Consider the following 23434-nt stretch of genomic DNA (forward strand, 5'->3'; position numbering starts at 1 on the left):
ATATTTATCCCCCACCCCGGAACATAATTAAATGTAGAATTCTGTGGCTTGGATTCAAAGAACCATGAGTGGAAGCAGAAAATGAACTTTCACCCAAGCAGTAGTGGAAGTACTGTGCCACAATGTATCCGAAGTGAATGAAATTTAGGCTATGACACAGAAACTCTGTTGGGCCATAAGAAGGTATTGAGAAGAGTTTCTGCAGAGGCTTGTGCAGATGGAAAAAACTGCTCCGGATTTGGAATCACTTCTCTTTTGCAACACTGGAATCGGCCAGGGCCAGCTCAATACATTTTGCTGCCTGTGGTGAAAGACAAGATGGCGCCCAGCCCCACATTCCTGTTAGCCATTCTACATATAAAAGCCAATTTGACTTCCTTCAACCTTGGCAACAGGGCAGCAACCTCTACTGCACCTGATGGCAGCAGGCTAGCTTAGGGGGTGCAGGACAGGCCCTCTGGCACACAGATCATGGCACCTCCTGAGTAGCAGCCTAACTCTACCTAATTATAGTGGTAGCACTCAATTCTGTGAATGGAACAGGCTTTTTGTTAGTGGAAAAGCAACTCTCTCTCTATGTATTTGTGTGCGTGTGCATAAATGAGCCAACAGTGTGACGCAGCAGCTAAAAAAGCCAATGCAATTCTAGGCTGCATCAATAGTAGTATAGCATCTAGATCAAGGGAAGTAATAGTGCCACTGTATTCTGCTCTGGTCAGACCTCACCTGGAGTACTGTGTCCAGTTCTGGGCACCACAGTTCAAGAAGGACACTGACAGAGGAGGGCAACCAAAAAGGCCTGGAAACGATGCCTTATGAGGAACGGCTAAGGGAGCTGGGCATGTTTAGCCTGGAGAAGAGGAGTTTAAGGGGTGATATGATAGCCATGTTCAAATATACAAAAGGATGTCACATAGAGGAGGGAGAAAGGTTGTTTTCTGCTGCTCCAGAGAAGCGGACACGGAGCAATGGATCCAAACTACAAGAAAGAAGATTCCACCTAAACATTAGGAAGAACTTCCTGACAGTAAGAGCTGTTCGACAGTGGAATTTGCTGCCAAGGAGTGTGGTGGAGTCTCCTTCTTTGGAGGTCTTTAAGCAGAGGCTTGACAACCATATGCCAGGAGTGCTCTGATGGTGTTTCCTGCTTGGCAGGGGGTTGGACTCGATGGCCCTTGTGGTCTCTTCCAACTCTATGATTCTATGATTCTAAATTTATAGATATATACCCACACCAATATATCTAGCATACATTTTCAAAACGGTGGTGGCAGTCATTTGAAGTCACTGTAATTTTCTTTCTGCACATATAATTTTTCATAAGTGTCCAGTTGGTTAGTAACAATAATGGCTGAATTGATTAACCAAACACTGAAGAAAGATACACTGAAAGCATTACCAAGAAATACTTTTAATTTCTTGGTGATTTCTCATATCCTGGGGAGGAAACTATTAACAAGAAACAGACTAACTGTCAATGGTCTATTGTATTTGGTTTTACCAAAACAGTAAATGTACAATTCTCTCACAAAAAAAATCAAGGGAGGAAATATTTTAATTGCAAAATAGGAAAACTGATATCTAACATTAACTTTTAATGTTTTACATTCTTAAATAGTCTGGATCCAGCCCATTAAGGAAAAGTTAGTTATACCTAGCTCCCATTGAAATCAATGGAGTTAAGTTCATAATGTCTTAACCTAAGTGCAACTAACTTAATCTGGATAAAACTCATTTTTTATACAGTTCTCATAAGAATATCTGCAAATGAAATATTGTGAAACAATCTAACAGGTATTTTCTAACAAAAATCTGAAAAATAAAACTGGCAAAATGTACAGGAGACCTATACAGCTACCTTATCTTTAATATATCCAATATTGTTCCAATGCTGGGTTCCTCTGCTGGAAACCTTTGGTAATGGCTGGTAAATTGCCCTTACAAACGTGTGCCACAAAAGGATTCCATAAAAATAAAATGTCCATATCTATTATATTTACAGTCCTCCTTTAGACAATGGCATATTGTTCATATAAAAGGCCTCTAATTTTATAGAAATCTTCACAGAGACAGCCCTCCAATCCAATGCGTCCAGTTTCAGTCTGCAAGAAAACATGTTACATCCAATTACTTAGAGACTGTACAGAGATTTGCTATGATTGGCACATAAAAGCAAGCAAACACAAACACACACACACACACACACACACACACACACACACAGAGAGAGCGCTTACCCTGCGAACAGCCACCAAGTTGTTACATACGAGAACCCCTCCTACAAACTCAGCTTGAATTCCTTCTCGCAAGAGAACTTGCTTAAAATCAGAAAGTCTTGGCTCATTCATGAAGACAGACTGATGTCCAAGAACCTTTTGTGAAGGTGCAAAACAGAAGTTAATTAACAGATTTAGAAGGGGAAAAAGAGTGAAAGATGAAAATACAAGCATCAAAATCATTTCATATTATAAGTGGTAAGATTCAACCGCAAGTAAATGAGATCATGTGCAATCTACCCATTTAACAATTATGTCCTGTGTTGGATTCACAGGACAAAGCCCACTAGGAATCTGTCCCCCCCAAAGACCTCAGTGCAATGCATGAAACTCCCATAAGACCATAAGCACCACAGAAGTGCCCAGTGCTTTGTACCAACAGCATAGCTGTCAACTTTTCCCTTTTCTTGCGAGGAATCCTATTCAGAATAAGGGAATTTCCCTTTAAAAAAGGGAAAAGTTGACAGCTATGCAACAGTCCTTTCATGGCACAATTAGAAGACTAAAGTTCTGCTTTCAGACTTGCAACTGTGTGCAAGGAGAAGATGATCATTATTATTCTCTTCATCAGCTTACTAATCACCTTCTTAAAAACTGTGTGAATTACACATAATATAATTAAAAACAGTTAAAAAAAACAAAAACAGCAAATGCACTTAAAACTAGACAGAACCAGCTGGCCCTTCCTGGTTTTGATAAATAGCAAGGTAGCTTATACACAACCATGCTGTTTATCATATGTTCATGAAGTAAACTGATTCTGTACTGTTTTGTGTAATTTATTTGACTTTGCAATATGAGATTTTTTTTTAAAGTCACTTCACAGTCACAAAAGAATCAGAGCTGAGTGCACAACAGAAATCAATATATAATACAATGTATTAATAAGCAAATAAAAGCCTATTAAATTAAATTAAAAACAAGAGCATTATTGTGTTCCAAAATCAACAGTAACCAGACCAAGATTATCCTTCTGGGAGGCCTGGCGGAATAAAAAATTATTGAAAAGCTGCTGAAATCCCAAAAGTGTCAGCTTCTGCCTGATGTCAAACAGAAGTGTGTTTCACAACACTGGGGCTGCTATGCTTAAAGTCCTGGTGCTCCATGTCGCCAGAGCAGAACTCGGCTATATAAGAATACAAGTGCCTGCGCAGGCAAGAGTGTTGTCAGCCCAGAAATGGAAACAAGAAGAAATTCCGACGAAAGAAGAATGGCAGACAAAATTAATGGACTATGCAGAATTGGACAAAATGACAGGAAGGATTCGAAACCTGCGGGACCAGAGATTTGCAGAAGACTGGAAGAAGTATATGAATTATTTGAAGAGCAACTGTAATCAACAAATTACGCTAGTAGGACTACAAGAAGTTTTGTAAGGAGAAATATACGAAGTGTTACAAAGCAGAAAAAGACAGAGATATTGGTTATGAGTTTGAAATGTAATAGGGAAGATAAGAAATGCATACTGAGAGATTAGATTGGAAAATTTTCAGACAGGATTGATGGAAGTCAAAATTTGAAAAAGATGTAAAAGTATGTTTAATTACTGTTGAAAATGATATGTTAAAAAAACTAATAAAAAATTATAATAAAAATAATAATAAAAAAAGAATACAAGTGCCTCTCCCAATTACTGCAGTGATTGCACTGATATATAAGGGCAAGGCCATTTATCAAGTACCCAGGCTGCATATATAAGAGCGCAATAAATAAATAAATCCCTGAATTCTAACACTGAAGAACATGAGTCTTATCCAAAGTTAACCATACTTGGTAAAGGTAAAGGGACCCCTGACAATTAAGTCCAGTTGCAAACGACTCTGGGGTTGCAGCGCTCATCCTGCTTTACAGGCCGAGGGAGCCGGCGTTTGTCCGCTTCTGCAGACAGTTTTTCCGGGTCATGTGGCCAGCATGACTAAGCCGCTTCTGGCGAAACCAGAGAAGCGCACAAAAACACCGTTTACCTTCCTGCCAGAGCGGTACCTATTTATCTACTTGCACTGCGTGCTTTCAAAATGCTAGGTTGGCAGGAGCTGGGACAGAGCGACGGGAGCTCACCCCATCGCAGGGATTCGAACTGCCGACCTTCTGATTGGCAAGTCCTAGGCTCAGTGGTTTAACCCACAGCGCCACCCACGTCCCTTAACCATACTTGGTAGTCCCACTGAAATTGATATATCTCAGTGGGTCAACTCTTAAGTGTACCTTATTTGGATATCAAGAATCTCCTCTGTGGACAGGATGGGGACAGGCTGCTTGGACGAGTGAAACCAACCACCTGTCTCCTGGATCCTTGCCCATCCTGGCTTATAAAAGCTAGCCGGGAAGGACTGGGCGATGGGCTTCGTGCGGTGGTGAATGCTTCCCTCCGTGAGGGAGCCTTCCCAGACCCGCTGAAAGAGGCGGTTATTAAACCGCTTCTTAAAAAACCATCTTTAGATGCGGCCACGATGGCCAACTATCGCCCAGTCTCAAATCTTCCATTCTTGGGCAAGGTGATTGAGCGAGCGGTTGCCGAACAACTCCAGGCACGCCTGGAAGAAGCGGACCATTTGGATCCCTTCCAGTCGGGATTCAGGCCTCATCATAGGACTGAAACTGCCTTGGTCGCACTGGTTGATGATCTCCGGCGGGCTAGGGACAAAGGTGAGAGCCGTTCTGCTGGATCTCTCAGCGGCGTTCTGCTGGATCTCTCAGCGGCGTTTGATACCATCGGCCATAACATCCTTCTGGACCGTCCTGAGGGGCTGGGAGCTGGGGGCACTGTCATACAGTGGTTCTGCTCCTTCCTCCTGGGCCGTGTTTAGAAAGTGGTGGTGGGGGATGAGTGTTCAGACCCCTGGGCTGTCATTTGTGGGATGCCTCAGGGTTCTGTCCTCTCCCCCATGCTTTTCAACATTTATATGCAGCCGCTGGGAGAGATCATCAGGAGGTTTGGGCTGGGTGTTCATCAGTATGCGGATGATACCCAGCTCTACCTCTCTTTTAAATCAGAACCAGTGAAGGCGGTGAAGGTCCTGTGTGAGTGTCTGGAGGCGGTTGGAGGATGGATGGTGGCTAACAGATTGAGGTTGAATCCTGACAAGACAGAAGTACTGTTTTTGGGGGACAGGAGGCTGGCAGGTGTGGAGGATTCCCTGGTCCTGAATGGGGTAACTGTGCCCCTGAAGGATCAGGTGCGCAGCCTGGGAGTCATTTTTGACTCACAGCTGTCCATGGAGGCACAGGTCAAATCTGTGTCCAGGGCAGCTGTTTACCAGCTCCATTTGGTACGTAGGCTGAGACCCTATCTGCCTGCGGACTGTCTTGCCAGAGTGGTGCATGCTCTGGCTATCTCCCGCTTGGACTACTGCAATGCACTCTATGTGGGGCTACCTTTGAAGGTGACTCGGAAACTACAACTAATCCAGAATGCGGCAGCTAGACTGGTGACTGGGGGCGGCCCCCGAGACCACATAACACCGGTCTTGAAAGACCTACATTGGCTCCCAGTACGTTTCCGAGCACAATTCAAAGTGTTGGTGCTGACCTTTAAGGCCCTAAACGGCCTCGGTCCAGTATACCTGAAGGAGCGTCTCCATCCCCATCATTCTGCCCGGACGCTGAGGTCCAGTGCCAAGGGCCTTCTGGCGGTTCCCTCATTGTGAGAAGCAAAGCTACAGGGAACCAGGCAGAGGGCCTTCTCGGTAGTGGCGCCCGCCCTGTGGAACGCCCTTCCAGCAGATGTCAAAGCGATAAACAACTACCTGACATTCAGAAGACATCTTAAGGCAGCCCTGTTCAGGGAAGTTTTTAACGTGTGATTTTACTGTATTTTTGGTTTCTATGGAAGCCGCCAAGAGTGGCTGGGGAGGCCCAGCCAGATGGGTGGGGTATAAATAATAAATTATTATTATTATTATTATTATACAAGGTAACAATGCAAAGCAATATTTATGTGAGCTGTTTATATCCCACCCAACTTGCAGAGAAGTAAATAAAAGCTTTGCTTTTAGAATGGGAGATGAAAGATGAGGAGGTGAAAGAAGTAATGATTAAGTGGGCAAAATATCTGGGTAAAAATATCCAATTATTAGCATGGGAAAGATTATGGAATAAGGAATGGAAATTTATGGCCTGTTATACATTAAAGGAAAATCTTTTGAAGACATTCTACAGGTGGTATATAACTCCCAGCAAACTATCCAAAATGTACAAAACGTGATCTAATACTGGCTGGAGGCATAAACAGGCAGAAGGGACACTTCCACATGTGGTGGGGTTGCAAAAGAAATTAAGACCTTTTGGGATATTATATATGAGGAGTTGAAAAAAATGTTTAAGCAAACCTTCATAAAGAAACCAGAAGCTTTCCTTTTGGGTATTTTAGATTCAGATATCCCAAATGAAATATTCTTATAAATATTCTTATATGCTACAACTGCAGCAAGAATATTAATAGCTAGAAATTGGAAAAGTGAATTAGTACCAACAAAAAAGGAATGGCAGGATAAATTATTTGAATATCTCGAATTGGCAAAAATGACAGAGAAAATTAGGAGACAGTCTAACCAAAAGTTCCAAAAGGAATGGGAAATGTATAGAGATTACTTTAAAAAAAGCGCCCCCCAAGTCAAAACCTGGATTTGCTTTAATTTTCCCAAACCATAATATGGATTATAAGTATAGTATGTCGAAAACAGTAGAAATGATAAAAGAAGCAGTTTAACAAACAGACAAAACGGACCTGCTTTGAGGAAGACGGAAGTCTGTCAGAGAAGAAAAGGAATTGGGAATATAGAATACGGTGACATAAGTCCATGTGTAAGAACTTATGGATTTATGATTGTATGTATGTTTCTTGTTGTTGTTTTTTGTCATTTTATTATTTTGGTTACTTTATTGTATGTGTTTATCAAGAAAGAAAACTAATAAAAAGCATTTAAAAAAAAAAAGCTTAGCTGAGGAACTAGTTTTTCTACCTCATTCGGTGGCAGGGGTTCCAAAGTAGGAATGATCTCACTTTCCTCGCATATTTCTTTGTCATCATCTCCGAAAAGACTCTTGATGGCCTTCTGCTGTGCAACAGCACTAGAATCCGACGAGGGTGCGTCCACTTGCATCTCTGAATCTTCTCCATCATCTCTCAGTTCCCCTTCTTCCAAAATCACCCCCGTGTCCACTTTTGATACCCGCATGTCCAGGACTCCATCTACCCATGCCAGTTCAGCGTCTTTGGCTTTACAAAACTGAAGGGAACTGACCAGCGAGTCCTTTAACCTGACCTAATCACAAATAAACATATAAAATAAATACTGAAACAGATGAACCACAGAGTCTGTTTTATATACATTACATTCAGTATCATTACATGCTTGGAGTCAACAGGAAGTCACGCTGTTAAGAAGAGAACTTTATGGACGACGTATCATAGCACTTTTATAATCATGGTACTGGTGTGGGGGGACAAAACAGCTCAGGGAGGAAATAAGTAAGACTTTCCAAGAACGTGGAAATGAATGGTGAAAATTGGACAAGTAGACTATCAGTAAATCACATAACATAACCAAAAGTTTTTGTTCCTAGTGTTATGGGCACAAGACCTTTATGCAATTTAGGCATGTATACTTTAATTATCATTTCCACCACCAAGTTATCTTGATGATTTACAAGTTGTCTTTCTTGTTGCATATAGGCAAGATTTTTCCCCAGTCTTTGCAACTCCATTTCTTCTGTATAATGGAGTCAGGTAGACAACTGTGTACCAACAGCAACCAGCTACTTAGAGGCTCCCAAAGAAAATACCATATAGGGGACTTCGAGAAGGGGGAAAACGGCTTGAGGTGAAAAGCTTGTGTTAGCTTTGTTCTCACCAAAAGAAATGTAGCTACACAGACACACAGACACAGACACACACACACACACTTCCTTATTCTTGAATAGAATACAGCAGCCTTGCAGGTTTATGTAAAACCCTTTTCTAGCCCACAAAGTGTTAACTATCTTCTCTCCAAAAAACCAGCATGTCACAGGCAAGCATAAACAGTATTTCTGATTAGGTACTTGATTAGAAGGAATTAGTACTTCCACTGCAGGTTGGCTAGTTGTTATTCTTATTTTTATTTATTTGATTTATATACCGCCCTTCCTCAAAAGATCTCAGGGAAGTTCATAAGATTAAATTAAGTACAAGCTAGGAATACAGCAATAAATACAAGTTTTTATGAGGATAGTTGCCAATTCTTTTTTTTTTTACCCAATTCTACAATCTTACCTGGTATATGTGAGTCTCACTGGTTGCATCTATGGTTTCATGCAATTTAGGCATGTATACTTTAATGTCCTTTCCACCAAAAGCTCTACAGGATTCTGCAAGATCTTGGCTGGCCTCAGGGGGCCCATGGACAATGATCAATTGCCGCGGCTTCATCTGATTAATTATTTTCTTAATGGAGTCCCCATCTGAGCGCCCTTCATAGTCTATGTATGTAACACGAGCTCTAAAATGCAACGTAAGGAGAAAAACAAGTTGCTGTTTTTTGTAGCTGCAAAATAATATGCAAGCAAAGCATTCCCTTGAGAAAAGGTTTGGAAATGTTCACAATTCATTCTGCTAAACAGGGTTAGGTTGGCACCATTACTGAACTTTAACAGAATGATTCAACATTTCACTTCAAAGGGGGCTTCATTTTCTTAATATGTACATCATGTTGTTAAACATATAGAATAAGCCATCAATACAATTTCTTTCATATATGTTTGAGCGTGAAAATCTAGATGGTGTGATCTGGTAAGATTAGGAATGGGGAATTTTTTCCAGCCCAAGTTATCAGGCAGTCTCAGTTGGTAAAAGGTGACAGATTGCAATGAACTAACCATCACTACTCATCTGCCAATAGCGCCCTCCAGCTGCAACTAACAATAAGACACTCACTTTATTTCCATTGATTCTGTTGCTGAAATGCATTTGGTTGGAACATCTGATAAATCCTGGTCCATAGGTTCCTCTCCATTTGTAAGTCCAGATTCTAATTTGTTCTTTTCTTCTTCTGTTGCCTGAAGTTCTGGAACGAGGAAATCCTCTGGTCTAAACAAAGGATTGTTGTCAATTCTTAATTAGGGGAATGCTAAGGAAACATCTATGGTGAAGGAAGACAATATACGTAATAGCTATTCTCTAAATGAAGAGAAACAGATTTAACAACATCAAAGCTCAAGAAAGGACCACTGCTACGCATCCAGAAATCTAAGGAAGAGGCTCAACAAATGTCCTTTTAAAGAAAGTTTTGCCGATTTTGGAATTATATTGAAAAATATGCATTCTTTGTGGCATATTTTAAAAGGAAGATAAGACATCTGGAGGTTTGTGGGTTTCACATCCCTGGTTGAATGCGAATGAACAATGTGCTATTGCCTGCTGCTCCAAAGTCCTGACTTAGCCATGCCAGGGAGGAAACAAATCAGGTAACTTAGCTTTATACACAAACCAGCACTCATTGTTTGTTTCTCTCCAAACAAGCTATGAACGGAAGCTAGGGTGGTTTGTTCTTGGCTTACTGCTTCGGTGTAGTTTTTGTGTGATTATAGTACTAGCACTTGGGAATAAAGGCAACTGGTGTATACTAGGTCAGAGCACTGGCACTGGCACATCCGGTGCCTGGGGTAAAATCCTAAGAAAACCTCAACAACTTCAATCAATCCTTAAAAAAGCTCAACAACTTTCAACAAGTCAACAACTTCGGTTGGCCCTTTGGTCAGCCCTCACTTCATCAAATCTGGCCCTCTCTGAAAAAAGTTTGGACACCCCTGCTCTAGGGTTTCAGACAGGTATATTGCCCAACCCTACCTGGAAATACTGGGGACTGCACCTGCTTGCAAGACAGATGCTCTGCCAATGAGCTATGGCCCTCTGTTTGAGGGAAGCAAACCACAAGTGCTGGTTTGCGCATAACATTAAGCCAGCCTCTGATTTGCTCCCCGCCCCCCCAGCCCGGCAAGTCAGGAGTGGAGTGGCCAATTTTGACTAGAGTACACAGTAATGTGGAACCTATGAACCTTCAGATGTTAAGACTCCAACTTCCATCAGCCCCAGCCAACACCCAGGGATGATGGGAGTTATAGTTCAGCAACATCTGGAGAACCACGGACATGGCATCCCTGGATTAAACCATACAGTGGTACCTCGGGTTAAGTACTTAATTCATTCTGGAGGTCCGTTCTTAACCTGAAACTGTTCTTAACCTGAAGCACCACTTTAGCTAATGGGGCCTCCCGCTGTGGCCGCGCTGCCGGAGCACGATTTCTGTTCTCATCCTGAAGCAAAGTTCTTAACCCGAGATACTATTTCTGGGTTAGCGGAGTCTGTAACCTGAAGCGTATGTAACCCAAAATACCACTGTATTAACTATGGTTTGCCATCCCTGGTTTTATGTTAAGTGTGAATCAGGCAAACATTAAATTCCTTTACTTTTAGCACAAGGAAATAACTTAAAGAACCCAGACAATAAAAGATCAATTAAAGTAAAGCAAAGGTACATAAATACATAATTAATCATATACAGGATTGCAACCTAAACAGAAAAAACTGGTATCATCCAGACAATTATAAATGTCATGAATCTTGTTGGGGATATCTGGAATTCAACTCTGCACATAATCTTTGTTTTTCCTCTTGGTATGCCTCAGTGAGGCTCCCACCTGAAAGGCTCCCCTAAATATAAAATAGGCACCTATTACCTTGGTGCACATTTAATTTTTAACACTCATTATAATATTATCTCTTCTCTCCCACGTACTTGATAATCTCTCCATATTCATCCCATTTAATTCTCTCTTCTGGAGCTGGAAACATAGGGTAGGACTTTTTGGCCTGTTTGAAGAAGCTTCCTTTGCGGTTGCCTTCACCTTTCATCATAAGGTCATGCTTAGTTTTATGAACAGATGGTTGATCAACGTCCTCTTCAGCATCACTGTCATCGCTGGAATCAATATCTGCTCTAGAATGTGAGCCGAAAACAGAGTTTCATATAAACACAAAGCAAACAACACCAAAATATTATACTTCTATTCCAATCTTACCAAGTTTGGAGCGGTTCCAGGACTCTTGTCATCTGGAGACACCAGCTTGACAACCACTTAGTTCTAACAACACTACAGTACTGGGTGCTCATAGGCCCATATAGATCTATACCATTAAAAGAAGAGTATTGTGGAACATAATGGTTGAAGTTAACTGTTACGAGGAGTTGCTACTTATCTTGGGAAGCGTCAGTTTCAAGACGACTTATGATACTGCCGGAAGGCATTTATGACTGTAAATTTCACTGAGCTTACATCAAATAAGCTTAGAATTGTTTAAAGTGTTTTTTCCTTGGTGCTGTAGAATGGCAAAGTAGCAGTATTTGAGTATTTGCTCAAAAGGCCATTTGCAACCACCACAGGTACTCACTCTTTGGACTGTTCTAACTTTTTGGCCGCCTCTTTCTTCAGTTTTTCTTTCTCCAGGTATTCCTCAAGTTCCTTCCCTTCCAGTTTCACTCTTTTCCTCAGCTAAAAGAAAAGCATGTGCAAATAAGGGGCATGTTTGCTGACATAAGTAGCAACCTTTTATCATGAGTTCTCAACACAGTTCCTAAAGAGTGATAAACATTATAAATTCGAGTAGAAACATCAGAACACCAGAAGGCATCATATTTGCAATGTCACATATTTGAAAAACGCAAAGTTTAATCTAATAGTTGGTCTTCAAGATGAATCTTCCACATCCACTGGCATTCATCTGTCTTGGGAGACAATGAAAAAGTGTGCCTTCTTTGTAATAAAAAAATAGCTGAACAATTAATGGAAAATCATGCACATTTCCAAACATATGTCTGGTGCATGCAAACATTACTGTCTTAAGTATCCACATGGAAAAAAATAATGCTTGAAACAGGCCTAAAAGTTCCCAAGTGTTGTCACATATTTTTATAATCTTACTAAAACACTATTTTACCATACATGATTTTACTCGTTTTCTTTAAAGAAGTGAGGGGGAAAGAGTATTTCCTTCTCATCAAATGAATAAAGATGGGTATTCTTTTCATCAGTATTTTCCCTTGGTAATATAAGGAAGGGAATATAAGTTGGTCAACATAAGCAAGCAAAATTCCCGCAACGGTCAGTATGACTGCAGTCTCCTCGAACAAATTTTCTTACCTCTATATCTGTAACTTTTTCAGAGGGATGATCTATTAGGAAACGTGCTAGTGTGCCAGGAGTAGTTCTATATGTTAAAATTATAGAGTTTTTAGGATCCTGGCACCATTGTATAAAGAGATCTCTTGAAAACCCACATTCCAGATCTGGTTGGCTGGCAAGGACAACTTTGGGACTAGGAACCCGCGCCAAATCTGCAAGCCCGTGACAGAGAGAGAGATGACGAAACTGAAAAGGATTGTTCCTCTTATCCTCAAAGCATCTCATCAGTTTGTCGCTCATCCATTCAACCTGTAGGTAGGAAGGGGGAAAAGCAAGTTGTACTGAGTTGCAACACCTATGTAGCAAAGAGTGCTTAAATGGTGCTTAAATAGTACTTACAAATGTATGAAACTACCAGACTACAGTTGTACCTTGGTTTTCGAACAGCTTAGTTCTCAAACGTTTGCTGTAAAATACTATGGACATGGGCAAAGGCTTGATATACAGTGGTGCCTCGCAAGACAAAATTAATTTGTTCCACGAGTTGTTTCGTCTTGCGATTTTTTTCGTCTTGCGAAGCACGGATGCACCCTGGTACTGTATTACTGTATGAACATTATTGCAGTACTCCTTTTATAATGGGATAGCGGGCAAAGCACAAAGCGGGTCGCTCCCCAGCAGGAGGAGTTTCCCCAGCCTGCAGGATCTGTTGCCGGGAAGAGGCAAAGACACCCCCTCCCACCTCCCCACGAAAACAGCCCCCCTTCCTCTGTCGCCAAGCCTTGCCGCGTCTTCGCTCCGCCAAACCGCGTCCCACATCAAAGCCCCAGCCCGCTCCTCTCCCTCTCTCTCCACGAGCTGCCAAAGGAAGTTCGAGCCCAGGAACCGAGGGCGGACGCACGAAGCGCCCGGCGCGGACTCTCCCTTGCTCCCTCCGTTACCTTGCGCCACGCTGCCGGGCTCCCCACAGTCTCGGCAGCTGCTCCCGGCTTCTTCCCCCCCCCCCGCAAAGGCGCCTTCACGGCGGCCCAAGCGCAGTGGATGCCTCCTCCTCCTCGGTCCCCCTCCTCCTGCCTTCGCGCAGTTAGGGCAAAATGGAGCAGCCACGTGGGGAGGGGGAGAGAGAGAGAGAGGCAGAGGCGGCGCAGAGACCCAGCCAGATCCGCTGCCTCCTCTGTGCCCTCTCCAGAAGAGGATCCCTCTGCGTCATTCTGCTAGATCCCGCTTCTGTTGCGCCCAAGTCTGTTATTTGTTCTTTGGCTCCTTCTGCAGTCTTTCTTTTGTGTGCTTTTACGCACACGCTCTGTCTCTGGAGTCTCTCTCTCTCTCTCGTATCGGGTTACTCGCGATCACGCTTGGAAGAGATTTGCTCCTGCTCTTTTCTTGCCTTGCGTTCATTCACGGAGCGAGACGCTCTCCTTCCCCAAGGCTGAAACTGGAAAAGGTAGGTCGCTCCCTCACTCCCTACCAGCCCAGTTCCCGCTTCATACCTGGTACAGTACTGTATTACAGTAACGGTTGTAAGAAAAAGGAAACAAACTCGCAAGACGTTTCATCTTGTGAAGCAAGCCCATAGGGAAATCGTCTTGCGAAGCGCCTCCAAAACGGAAAACCCTTTCGTCTAGCGGGTTTTCCGTCTTGCAAGGCGTTCGTCTTGCGGGGCACCACTGTAATTACAGAAGTCAGTCTAATATTCTGCTATCAAAACCAACCTGAGATTTTGAGAATTCTACAACATTGTAGCTGACATTATTTAAAAGTGCTAAAGAGTAAACTCCTAAACCGGCATCTTTTGTCCTCCATATTTGATCAAGCAGTTGGGCAAGTTCCAAAACTCGGCCTGCAGTGTCCACAGCTATTAGGACATTTCCATCACCTCTTAGTGTTTCCAAGACGTTTGCTGGAGAAAAGAAACAATGTATTAGTTTTGTGGCAGCATTTGAATCCTAATTCATATGTATATAAATCGTTTCCTTTTACTAGTCAGAGGAAAACCTGATTAGCATAAGGGTTATATTTTAATCTACACGTGGCTTCCAAATCAGATTCTAATTAAATAATGGTAACTGCTTTCTCAAAAACAATATAATTTCACATCACATTACATTAAAATTGGATAAGTTTTTAAAAAATCATATTCACAACTCCATATTCAGGAAATAGTTAAATACTCCAAATTAAATTATTTTCCACAATAATTTTTTTTTAAAAAAGAAATGTTTTTACACACTTCCTAGAACTCTGTAGGGAGTCTTGGGCATCACTATATGATTTATTGAATGCATTTATTTAACATATATATCTATTTATTTAAAATATAGCACTGGGCCCACAATAGAGAAGTCCCTAGAATGTCTCCAGATCAATCTTAATTCCTGAAAAAGAGGGAATTTACAAGTAGTTGATTTTAATGTAGTGCATTAAAGGCTTTCTTTAAACACACACACAAAATATGCAATTTCAAATTAAAGTTATAATCATCTTAAGCTGTTAATTTTCTAGAAATCTACCGTATTTTTCGCCCTATAGGACGCACTTTTTCCCCTGCAAAAATGAAGGGGAAATCTGTGTGTGTCCTATGGGGCGAATACAGGCTTTCGCTGAAGCTTGGAGAGCGAGAGGGGTCGGTGCGCACCGACCCCTCTCGCTCTCCAGGCTTCAGGAAGCTATCAGCAAGCCTGGGGAGCCCGCGGGAGTTCCCGCAGGGCTCCCTAGGCTGCGGATAGCAGCCTTCTGCACGGAGCGCGGGGCGCGCTGAAGCAGAGCCAGCCCCACAAGCTCGGGGGACAGCGGGGAGGCGCAGCGCCGCCATCCTGCTGTTCCTCGACCTGGTTTGGTTTCCCCGACCTCATTTTGGGGGGGAAATAAAGGGGGGGAAACTTCCTTTATTTCCCCCCCCAAAAAACTAGGTGCGTCCTATGGGACGAAAAATACGGTATTCAACTGGGGTGTGTGCATGTGTGTGTCTGAAACTCACAATCTTATCCAGAGAACAAGACTATTTTTTTCTCTGTTTTCTTATTAAATTTATGAGCACCACATGTAAACTAGGTTTTAAAAATCTATTAGAAACTGAATTTTCCCAGCTGCTATGGAAAAATACATACTTAGTAGCTGTTCGTCTCTTTGTTTCCGTCTTGGCTGTACATAAGTAGCATTAAAGGAATCAGTGATAAGCAAGGAAGGCCTGCTTAGCATTTCCAGGGAACATCCATTCAAATGGCTAAAAGAGAAGTTACATCAAACAATTGCAGTGCTTTAGTTAAAGAAAGGTGATGATAAAATTACATATGTAGCAGAAATTTTCTATAAAGTTAGTTTCCATAACAACCAAATTTGCTATCACTTTAATCACAAGTACAGTGGTAGCTTGGTTGTCAAATGGCTTGGCTCTCGAACAAATCAGCTCCCGAATGCCGCAAACCTGGAAGTGAGTGTTTTGGTTTGCAAATGTTTTTCAGATGCCAAATGTCCGACACGACTTCCAATTGAGTGCAGGAAGTTCCTGCAGCCAACTGGAAGCCGCGCCTTGGTTTTCAAATGGTTCCAGGAGTCGAAAAGACGCCTGGAACAGATTAAGTTCGACAACTGTACACGTCATACAGCATGATTTATGTAGCATACATTAAAACCTAGTTTTACAGGCAGAATCTGTCAATTGTTACTGCAAGGAATCTAAAATAGACATTTGGTGATATCCAACTTTGCACAAGTAATTTTCTGCTTGTGCAATGGGACTTCACCTGCCCTCTCCTTCCTTCTGCAGCCCCTCCCACCCCTGCATCAATCTGCTCTGGAGGGTCCCTCAACACTGGAGAAAATTTCAAGGATGCACATGTCCTGTTGCACAAATCGAAGTCTATTGCGCTAGCGGACAGACACCACTGGATGACACCTAATGAAAATATGGGCAGAATAGCCAAGCAGAGAACAGGATAAGGAAGGATTGATGTAACTGACATACTGAAGTGTTTTAATCTATTTGCTTAGGGTAGAATCCAAGGAAATGCTAAATTAACATTCTGCCTCTGGAACAGAATTGAGAGCACAGGCACAGAGGCAGGGAGCAGGGTGAGGTGGGCTGTCATGTTGTGCATGGAGAAATCCTTGTGCTAACAGGATGGGTTAACTGAGTACTGTCCTTAAAAATGAACAAAACTACCGTATTATTCGCTCTACAAGACGCACCAGACCACAAGGCGCACCTAGTTTTTGGAGGAGGAAAACAAGAAAAAATGTATTCTGAATCTCAGAAGCCAGAACAGCAAGAGGGATCGCTGTGCGGTGAAAGCAGCGATCCCTCTTGCTGTTCTGGCTTCTGGGATAGCTGCGCAGCCTGCATTTGCTCCATAAGACGCACACACATTTCCCCTTACTTTTTAGGAGGGAAAAAGTGAGTCTTATAGAGCAAAAAATATGGTACTATAATCAAGACTGCAAATCATAGAATCATATAACTGTAGAATTGGAAGGACCTCTCCTTTCTGAACTTCTTCTTGCTTCTTGTCAGCCTTCAGTGACAATAAGCCAGATGACAATTTGAACTGAGCAATAGTCTATGTTCCATAATTTTTAAAAGACTACATATTGAGGGATTTGCACTCATTCTCATTTAAGGATCTCAACACTTATGAATATACAGAGGTACCTCGGGTTAAGAACTTAATTCATTCTGGAGGTCTGTTCTTAACCTGAAACTGTTCTTAATCTGAGGTACCACTTTAGCTAATGGGGCCTCCTGCTGCCGCCGCCACCACGCAATTTCTGTTCTCATCCTGAAACAAAGTTCTTAACCTGAGGTACTATTTCTGGGTTAGCGGAGTCTGTAACCTGAAGCGTCTGTAACCCGAGGTACCACTGTACTTCTTAAGTTACAATTTTACAATTTACTGGTCGCCCAGAAATTTACCCATTTCCTCATTTTCACTCAGAAAAAAATAACTCTGTTCCATATGCCTTATTCTTAGTTTCTTTTTAAAAAATCAGCTGTGAACATTTCTAAGTATAAAAATAGCATTGTAATAAAACCCGCGAAGAGAATTTAGAACACAGCAGCTTCCTATAAATAAAACCCAATCTACGACTCTCCATGTGAAACATACAAAGTTGCATACGCAAATTTTGGGATTTACATTTGTACTTAGAACATAGGTAACACTATAACAGTACTATTGATAGATGTACCAAATTATTTCAAGAAATTCAATACAAGAGACAGCTCCTCTCTCATGCAGTAGGGCAGTTTATTTTTAAATGGGATTTAAGGAAAGTGGTTTTGATTGTTTAGGCTTTGTCTTAAAACAGATAGCTAAAAATGGCATTTGCTGCTATCTAGAGAATCTTCAAGCTTTTCGCACCCATGTTACATTTCAAAATATTTTTAAAGCTTTGAGTCTTGTAACTAAAAGGGGGTTGTTTATTTCTCCAGTGAACCTTGATATTAGATTATAACCCAAGTCCACTCAATCCTTGCCACAAACTAGGAGACACTAAAAATTCTTGTTAATGATTCAGACCTGTGAATAATCACTTATCTACAGGGACAGGAATGTTTTGCAAAATAAAGATGAGCTGGTGGTTCTTTCAGGTCACCGATATTCTACATATAATGAACCCGGGCATAATGTGTTTGCAGGCTAATACTTTCTGTAGCCTTATTTGCAATGCTCCATTAAAAAGAAGGCTGTATGGGCAAAATTTTATAATGTTCATCCACTTTTGCATCAGAACTGCCCATTTATTTTCTCACTCTGGCATCCCATCACCCCCAAAATCAGCTCCATAAAGTCCCTCAATATTTTGGGAGTGGGGGGTTGCAAGAGGGAGAACAAGAAGCCCTGTTGCAGAAGTGGATGCCCACTCACACTGCACTGAATCTCTCTCGTCTTTAAAAATCAGAACCATTCAAGCAACAAAATTAACCAGCAGCAGGCAATATCAATATTGTGTACATACATCTCCCTCTTGTGGTTGAAGTCAACTGCATAAACAATTTCTTCTTCTCCATCTTTAACTATCTTCCAAATTGTTCCTCCTATCATGTGGCCTGCTGGCAATGGTGTGATGGACAAGCCATGACCTTTCCCTAAGAGAATAAAAGGCAGCATATCAGACACAGACGAATAAGGTTTGTTGTAGAACATCGTAATCTCAGGTGAAAAGTATGGCATTAATATTTGAGTTATAGTCAAATTATAGTCACATTATTGTCAAGTTATAGTCACGTTAAAATGGCATTTCACAAGCAACTTGCTCTGCAGTATTTCCCAAGGCCCTAATGAACTTTACAAAGCTGTCCTACATCTATGACAAAGAAAATGATTTGTGAACTATACTTTTATGGCAACTAAGCCCATGAAATGCTCTAGACCTCCTAACCTTGGAGAAGTGTACAAAGATTTTTTTAAAAGAAGTATGCAAACAGAACGTTAAATCTGCTAAAACAGAGTACAGTGGTGCCTCGCAAGACGAAAAGAATCCGTTCCGCGAGTCTCTTCGTCTAGCGGTTTTTTCATCTTGCGAAGCAAGCCCATTGACGGCTTAGCGGATTAGCGCTATTAGCGGCTTTTAGCGGCTTATCGGCTTAGAAAAAGGGGGGGAGGGGAAAAACCCCGCAGGAACTCGCAAGACATTTTCGTCTTGCGAAGCAAGCCCATAGGAAATTTGTTTTGCGAAGCACCTCCAAAACGGAAAACTCTTTCGTCCAGCGAGTTTTCCGTCTTGCGAGGCATTCGTCTTGCGGGGCACCACTGTATTCATTTTGACTAAAATTCTTCATTTGACATCCACACAACCATTTTATTTTATTTTTCTAAAGACAGAAAAATCTGGGTTTGAACAAAATGAACAGCAAATTACAGACAGTACAATGATCATTACTTTAAAATTTTATTTCTTCACCTTTCAAATTGACAATCTGAGAAAATTTTAGTTGTTGTATTTTATCAAAAGCTGCATCCACATCATCCAAGGTAAACAAAGTGAAGTCTTCTGTATTGTGACGTGACTACCAAACAAAAGAACATGAAATTATTCTTAAGATATAACAATCATATTCAGTGAGAGTTTCAGTTATGTTTGTAAAAATATAAAAAAGGAAGGAAAAATAAGTTTCAAGGGAACTATACCTGGTAGAGATCATACATAAACATTTGGCCCATTTTGTAGACAGGAATAGTTGCATAAATAGCACAATTCAACCCCATCTTTCCGACTGCATATGGGAGTGCGCCCAAGTGTAAAGGATCGGGATGTGAAAGAAGTACTGCATCAACCTGGTGAACATGTCTATAAAAGAAAAAAAATAAGGGAGAAAATCGCATGCCATTCCATCATTTGAGAAATTGCAGTTTTAGTGACTGAAGAAAGCACATCAATGAAATATTGCACCTGCCATAGTCTTGATCCAAACTGCGGGCAGGAGCACCCTGTGAACAGTGTTTTGCCAATTTCTCCCTTTGCCCCCTGAAAACCTTTACTGCAGAATTGGGGGATCTTCTGAAAAGCGGGAAAGGGTATTGAAATCAGCAAAAAATGACCTCCCCCTTTCTGCCACTATGATTCTCCACTGGATCAAAAGCCTCCCACGCCATTGTTTTCATACGTTAGAATATTTCATTAAAAAAAAGCTGTGTGGCAAAAGTTAAGATAAGGAACCAAACCTGTAAAAATGGGCAAGTTAACAGAGGCAAAAAGCACCTTCTTTGATCAGGCAAAGACAGGTCCTACAATCTGGCATGCAGTTGCTGTTAATGCAGAGCAATGATAATGCAAACATAAACATAAACACACTGATCCACGCAGGATTATTTGTGCATTGAAGTACTGCACATGTGCCCCAATCCAATGAGTAAAGCTCTGCATGGAGACTTTTCACACGCAGAACTCTGAGCAGAGGATTTGCTTTTGCTTTCACATGCATGGGACCCCATAGTACAGGGGTGGGCAAGGCTTACCGGCCATGGGCTGGATCACTCCCGCAAAGACTGTCCATGGGCCAGACCGGCGCAGCGCGATGCTGGAAATCGCGTCTGGCCATGTCTGCAGCACCGGAAATAGCTTCTGTGCTTGCCCAGACACCGAAAATTGCACCTGCACAGAAGCAATTTTTGGCGTCTAGGCATGCGCAGAAGCAATTTCTGGTATCTGCGTCTGCGCAGACGCAATTTCTTGCGCCACTCGGCGAGTCCCCGTGCTGTGCCGGTTTAACGCAGTGCACGGAGGACTCACCAAGTGGGCGGCTCGGTTTGGGGGCGGCTCATGGGCCAGTAAAATGGTCTTTGTGGGCCGGATCCGGCCTATGGGCTGCACGTTGCCGACCCGCCATAGTAGGTCACAAGCATTGAATAGTTGTTCCATGCCCACAGATTAGTTGGTGGAGAATTCTTCTCTCTCTCTCTAATCTTCTTCTTCTTGTTACTGGGCTCTATGCCTCTAAACATGTTAACTACTTATATCTCCTTATATCAGGATATAAAGCATGCAATAATTACATCTGGTTTTTAGCTTACTTGCAAAGGAATAACAGTTTAATTAAAGTCAGGTTCTAGCTTACTTCCGTAGGGAATCAATGATGTCCATAGAAAAATTCTCATCCCAGCCACAATCCAACAGAAAGCGAAATTCATCTACTTGAAGTAAATAACACAGAGCAGATTCTTCCTGCACCCCTGAAAGGGTGGTTAGCTTGATAATTGAAGTCATTTTTTCCTTCCCAAAAGAGAATAAAATGTGTTATAAAGCTGAAAAGACTTTGCCATTGCCTATATTCACACATAATGATAATTCAAACTTTATAACTGATCATGGTTTACTGTGAATAAAGAGCACGCCAGTTGCATGCTGCCAGACTTCTCCTATTTCATTCCTTTCATGGCACAAACAAGATAAACAAACCTGATATTGGTTTCCCATTGCGCCCAGATCAGGGGTTGTGGCTTCTTTCCAACAAGCCATGATCTCAAGCAGAGCTTAAGCCATGGTTTGTTACTGGCTTGGTGATTAACTTGGCCAGCTTTAAAAGAGGATTAGACAATATAATATTTGTAGATTAGGGGACAAATCACACTCCCTGGGTTGGGTGTTATGGCAAGTCAAGGCTTCCTGGTCTGTTTATATTGCTTACACCAAGGGAGGTGTGAAGCATCAATGATCAGGTAGTGTGAAGAAGCATGTTACTTATTCACAGTAAGTTCACATTAAGTAAGAAAGTCTGGTTTTTCCTTACATGTGAACATGGCCATAGAGTTCTTAGCTGTATCAAGTCCTACAAATAGGAAAGATTAGAAATGTAGAACTGAAGATCCCAAATTATTATGGCTAGTGGAAAAGGATGATGGAAGTTGTAGTGCAACAACAAATGGAGAGCTACAGGTTCCACACCCGTTTAGAGAGATATGCCATCTTCAAACTGTAGTTTATGACATTGGCATGTTTTGCAAAACCATAATTCAGATTTATCAGTTTTGGATTCAGACGTAATGATAAGCTGCAACTAACTGAAAAAGAACGCAGAAGGGGAACTGCAATATACAAGTCCTCCCTCCATGCACACTTCACTTGCCCTATTATTATTATTAGAATTTGTTAGTCACCTCTAATCCAATAAAAATCAAATATGTGTTAAGTTATAAGAATACAAAGAAGTCAAACAAATGCTCAAGTTCTACAAAAGCTAAACTGAGAAGACAGGCAACACAAAGGAACCATCTAGTTCAGTCCGCCTTCCCCAACCTGGTGCTCTCCAGGTGTTTTGGACTTCTAATAAATCTTTGTGAACTGCTTTGAGGCTCCTTTTCGTTATGCTGTATAAGGTGATTTATAAATACAATCAACTCACTAAAAACCGATCACAATTCCCATCAATCCCACTTGACGTACAATTCTGTCTTTTACTGTGAATGCTACCAGTTACACTGCTCCCCAACCCTTGTCATGAAAATAAGGCCACTCTCCCAATAGTTTCCCTAACAAATAAAAGGTTAAAGGTAAAGGTAAAGGGACCCCTGACCATTAGGTCCAGTCGTGACCGACTGGGGTTGCGGCGCTCATCTCCCTTTACTGGCCGAAGGAGCTGGCATACAGGGTCATGTGGCCAGCATGACTAAGCCACTTCTGGCGAACCAGAGCAGCTCACGGAAACGCCGTTTACCTTCCCGCCGGAGCGGTACCTATTTATCTACTTGCACTTTGACATGCTTTTGAACTGCTAGGTTGGCAGGAGCAGGGACCAAGCAACAGGAGCTCACCCCGCTGCGGGGATTTGAACCGTCGACCTTCGTATCGGCAAGCCCAAGAGGCTGTGGTTTAACCCACAGCGCCGCCCACGTCCCTAAAAGGTTAGATGGAGCTTATTCTCTTCTCTGCCCTGGGCTCCTTTGGAAGGAAGAATACGATATACTATATGTAATCAATTAAGGAAATACCCCAGTTAAGGGTCTCCTTGGATCTGTCAGCTAGAGGATTTTTAGCTGATATGGTGATGCCACCTATTGATAATTATTTTGTTTTTACATACCAGGTCACTTATGCATTCTGATCTTTCATATATGTGTGTATAGCAAGATCGTGTCTCTCAGAGACTTGGCTCAGACCCCCAGCAAAGGGTCTGGATGCGAAAGGAGAAAGGAAACGTAGGAAACCCCCCAAACTGCACAGAAGCGAGACCTTCATCCCACCACCTGCCCTGCAGTGGTAGCCCTTTCAAATCCTCCACCAGGAGACGGCTTAAGAACTGATCATGCATGTTTCATCCTAAGAGTGTATGCGAAGCCACCTTTGGGGGACGCGGAGGGAAGCCGGGAAGCCTCTTTGCTCCCTTCCCCAAACTCATTCCAACCTTACCTGCACGGCGGCCCCTTGTTAACTCCCGGCCCCCCTAAAACCTAGTGGAAGCCTGGAGGAGAATGGGGGAAAAGCGAGGGATTCTTTACTCAGCCACACTCAGCCCCTTCAGCGGCCGCCGCCATTTTGGCCCGAGAGGAAACAACCGGCGAGCGCGC

At 42.2% G+C, this 23434-nt stretch overlaps 1 protein-coding gene across 3 annotated transcripts; it reads right to left on the minus strand.

The window, feature by feature from the left end:
* Nucleotides 1-1395: 1395 nt before the first annotated feature.
* On the minus strand, nt 1396-23430 carry CPSF2 (cleavage and polyadenylation specific factor 2). 3 transcript variants are annotated; one of them, XM_079948286.1, is made up of 15 exons: nt 23277-23430; nt 20989-21143; nt 19562-19721; nt 19335-19440; nt 18390-18519; nt 15542-15657; nt 14147-14334; nt 12453-12743; nt 11704-11804; nt 11051-11251; nt 9190-9342; nt 8530-8755; nt 7238-7540; nt 2238-2372; nt 1396-2102 (listed from the first exon to the last, which is right to left on the minus strand). In XM_079948286.1, exons 2-15 carry the CDS (start codon nt 21135-21137, stop codon nt 2010-2012), a joined length of 2352 nt encoding a protein of 783 aa, XP_079804412.1. In that variant the 5' UTR covers nt 21138-21143; nt 23277-23430; the 3' UTR covers nt 1396-2009. The 3 variants fall into 3 exon arrangements, with proteins under 3 accessions (XP_079804412.1, XP_079804413.1, XP_079804414.1); XM_079948287.1 differs by having other exon boundaries at nt 23272-23401; XM_079948288.1 differs by lacking the exon at nt 23277-23430 and adding an exon at nt 22951-22974.
* Nucleotides 23431-23434: the final 4 nt, after the last annotated feature.

Source organism: Podarcis cretensis (genome assembly GCF_951804945.1).
Source record: "Podarcis cretensis genome assembly, chromosome: 1".
Taxonomy (NCBI): domain Eukaryota; kingdom Metazoa; phylum Chordata; class Lepidosauria; order Squamata; family Lacertidae; genus Podarcis; species Podarcis cretensis.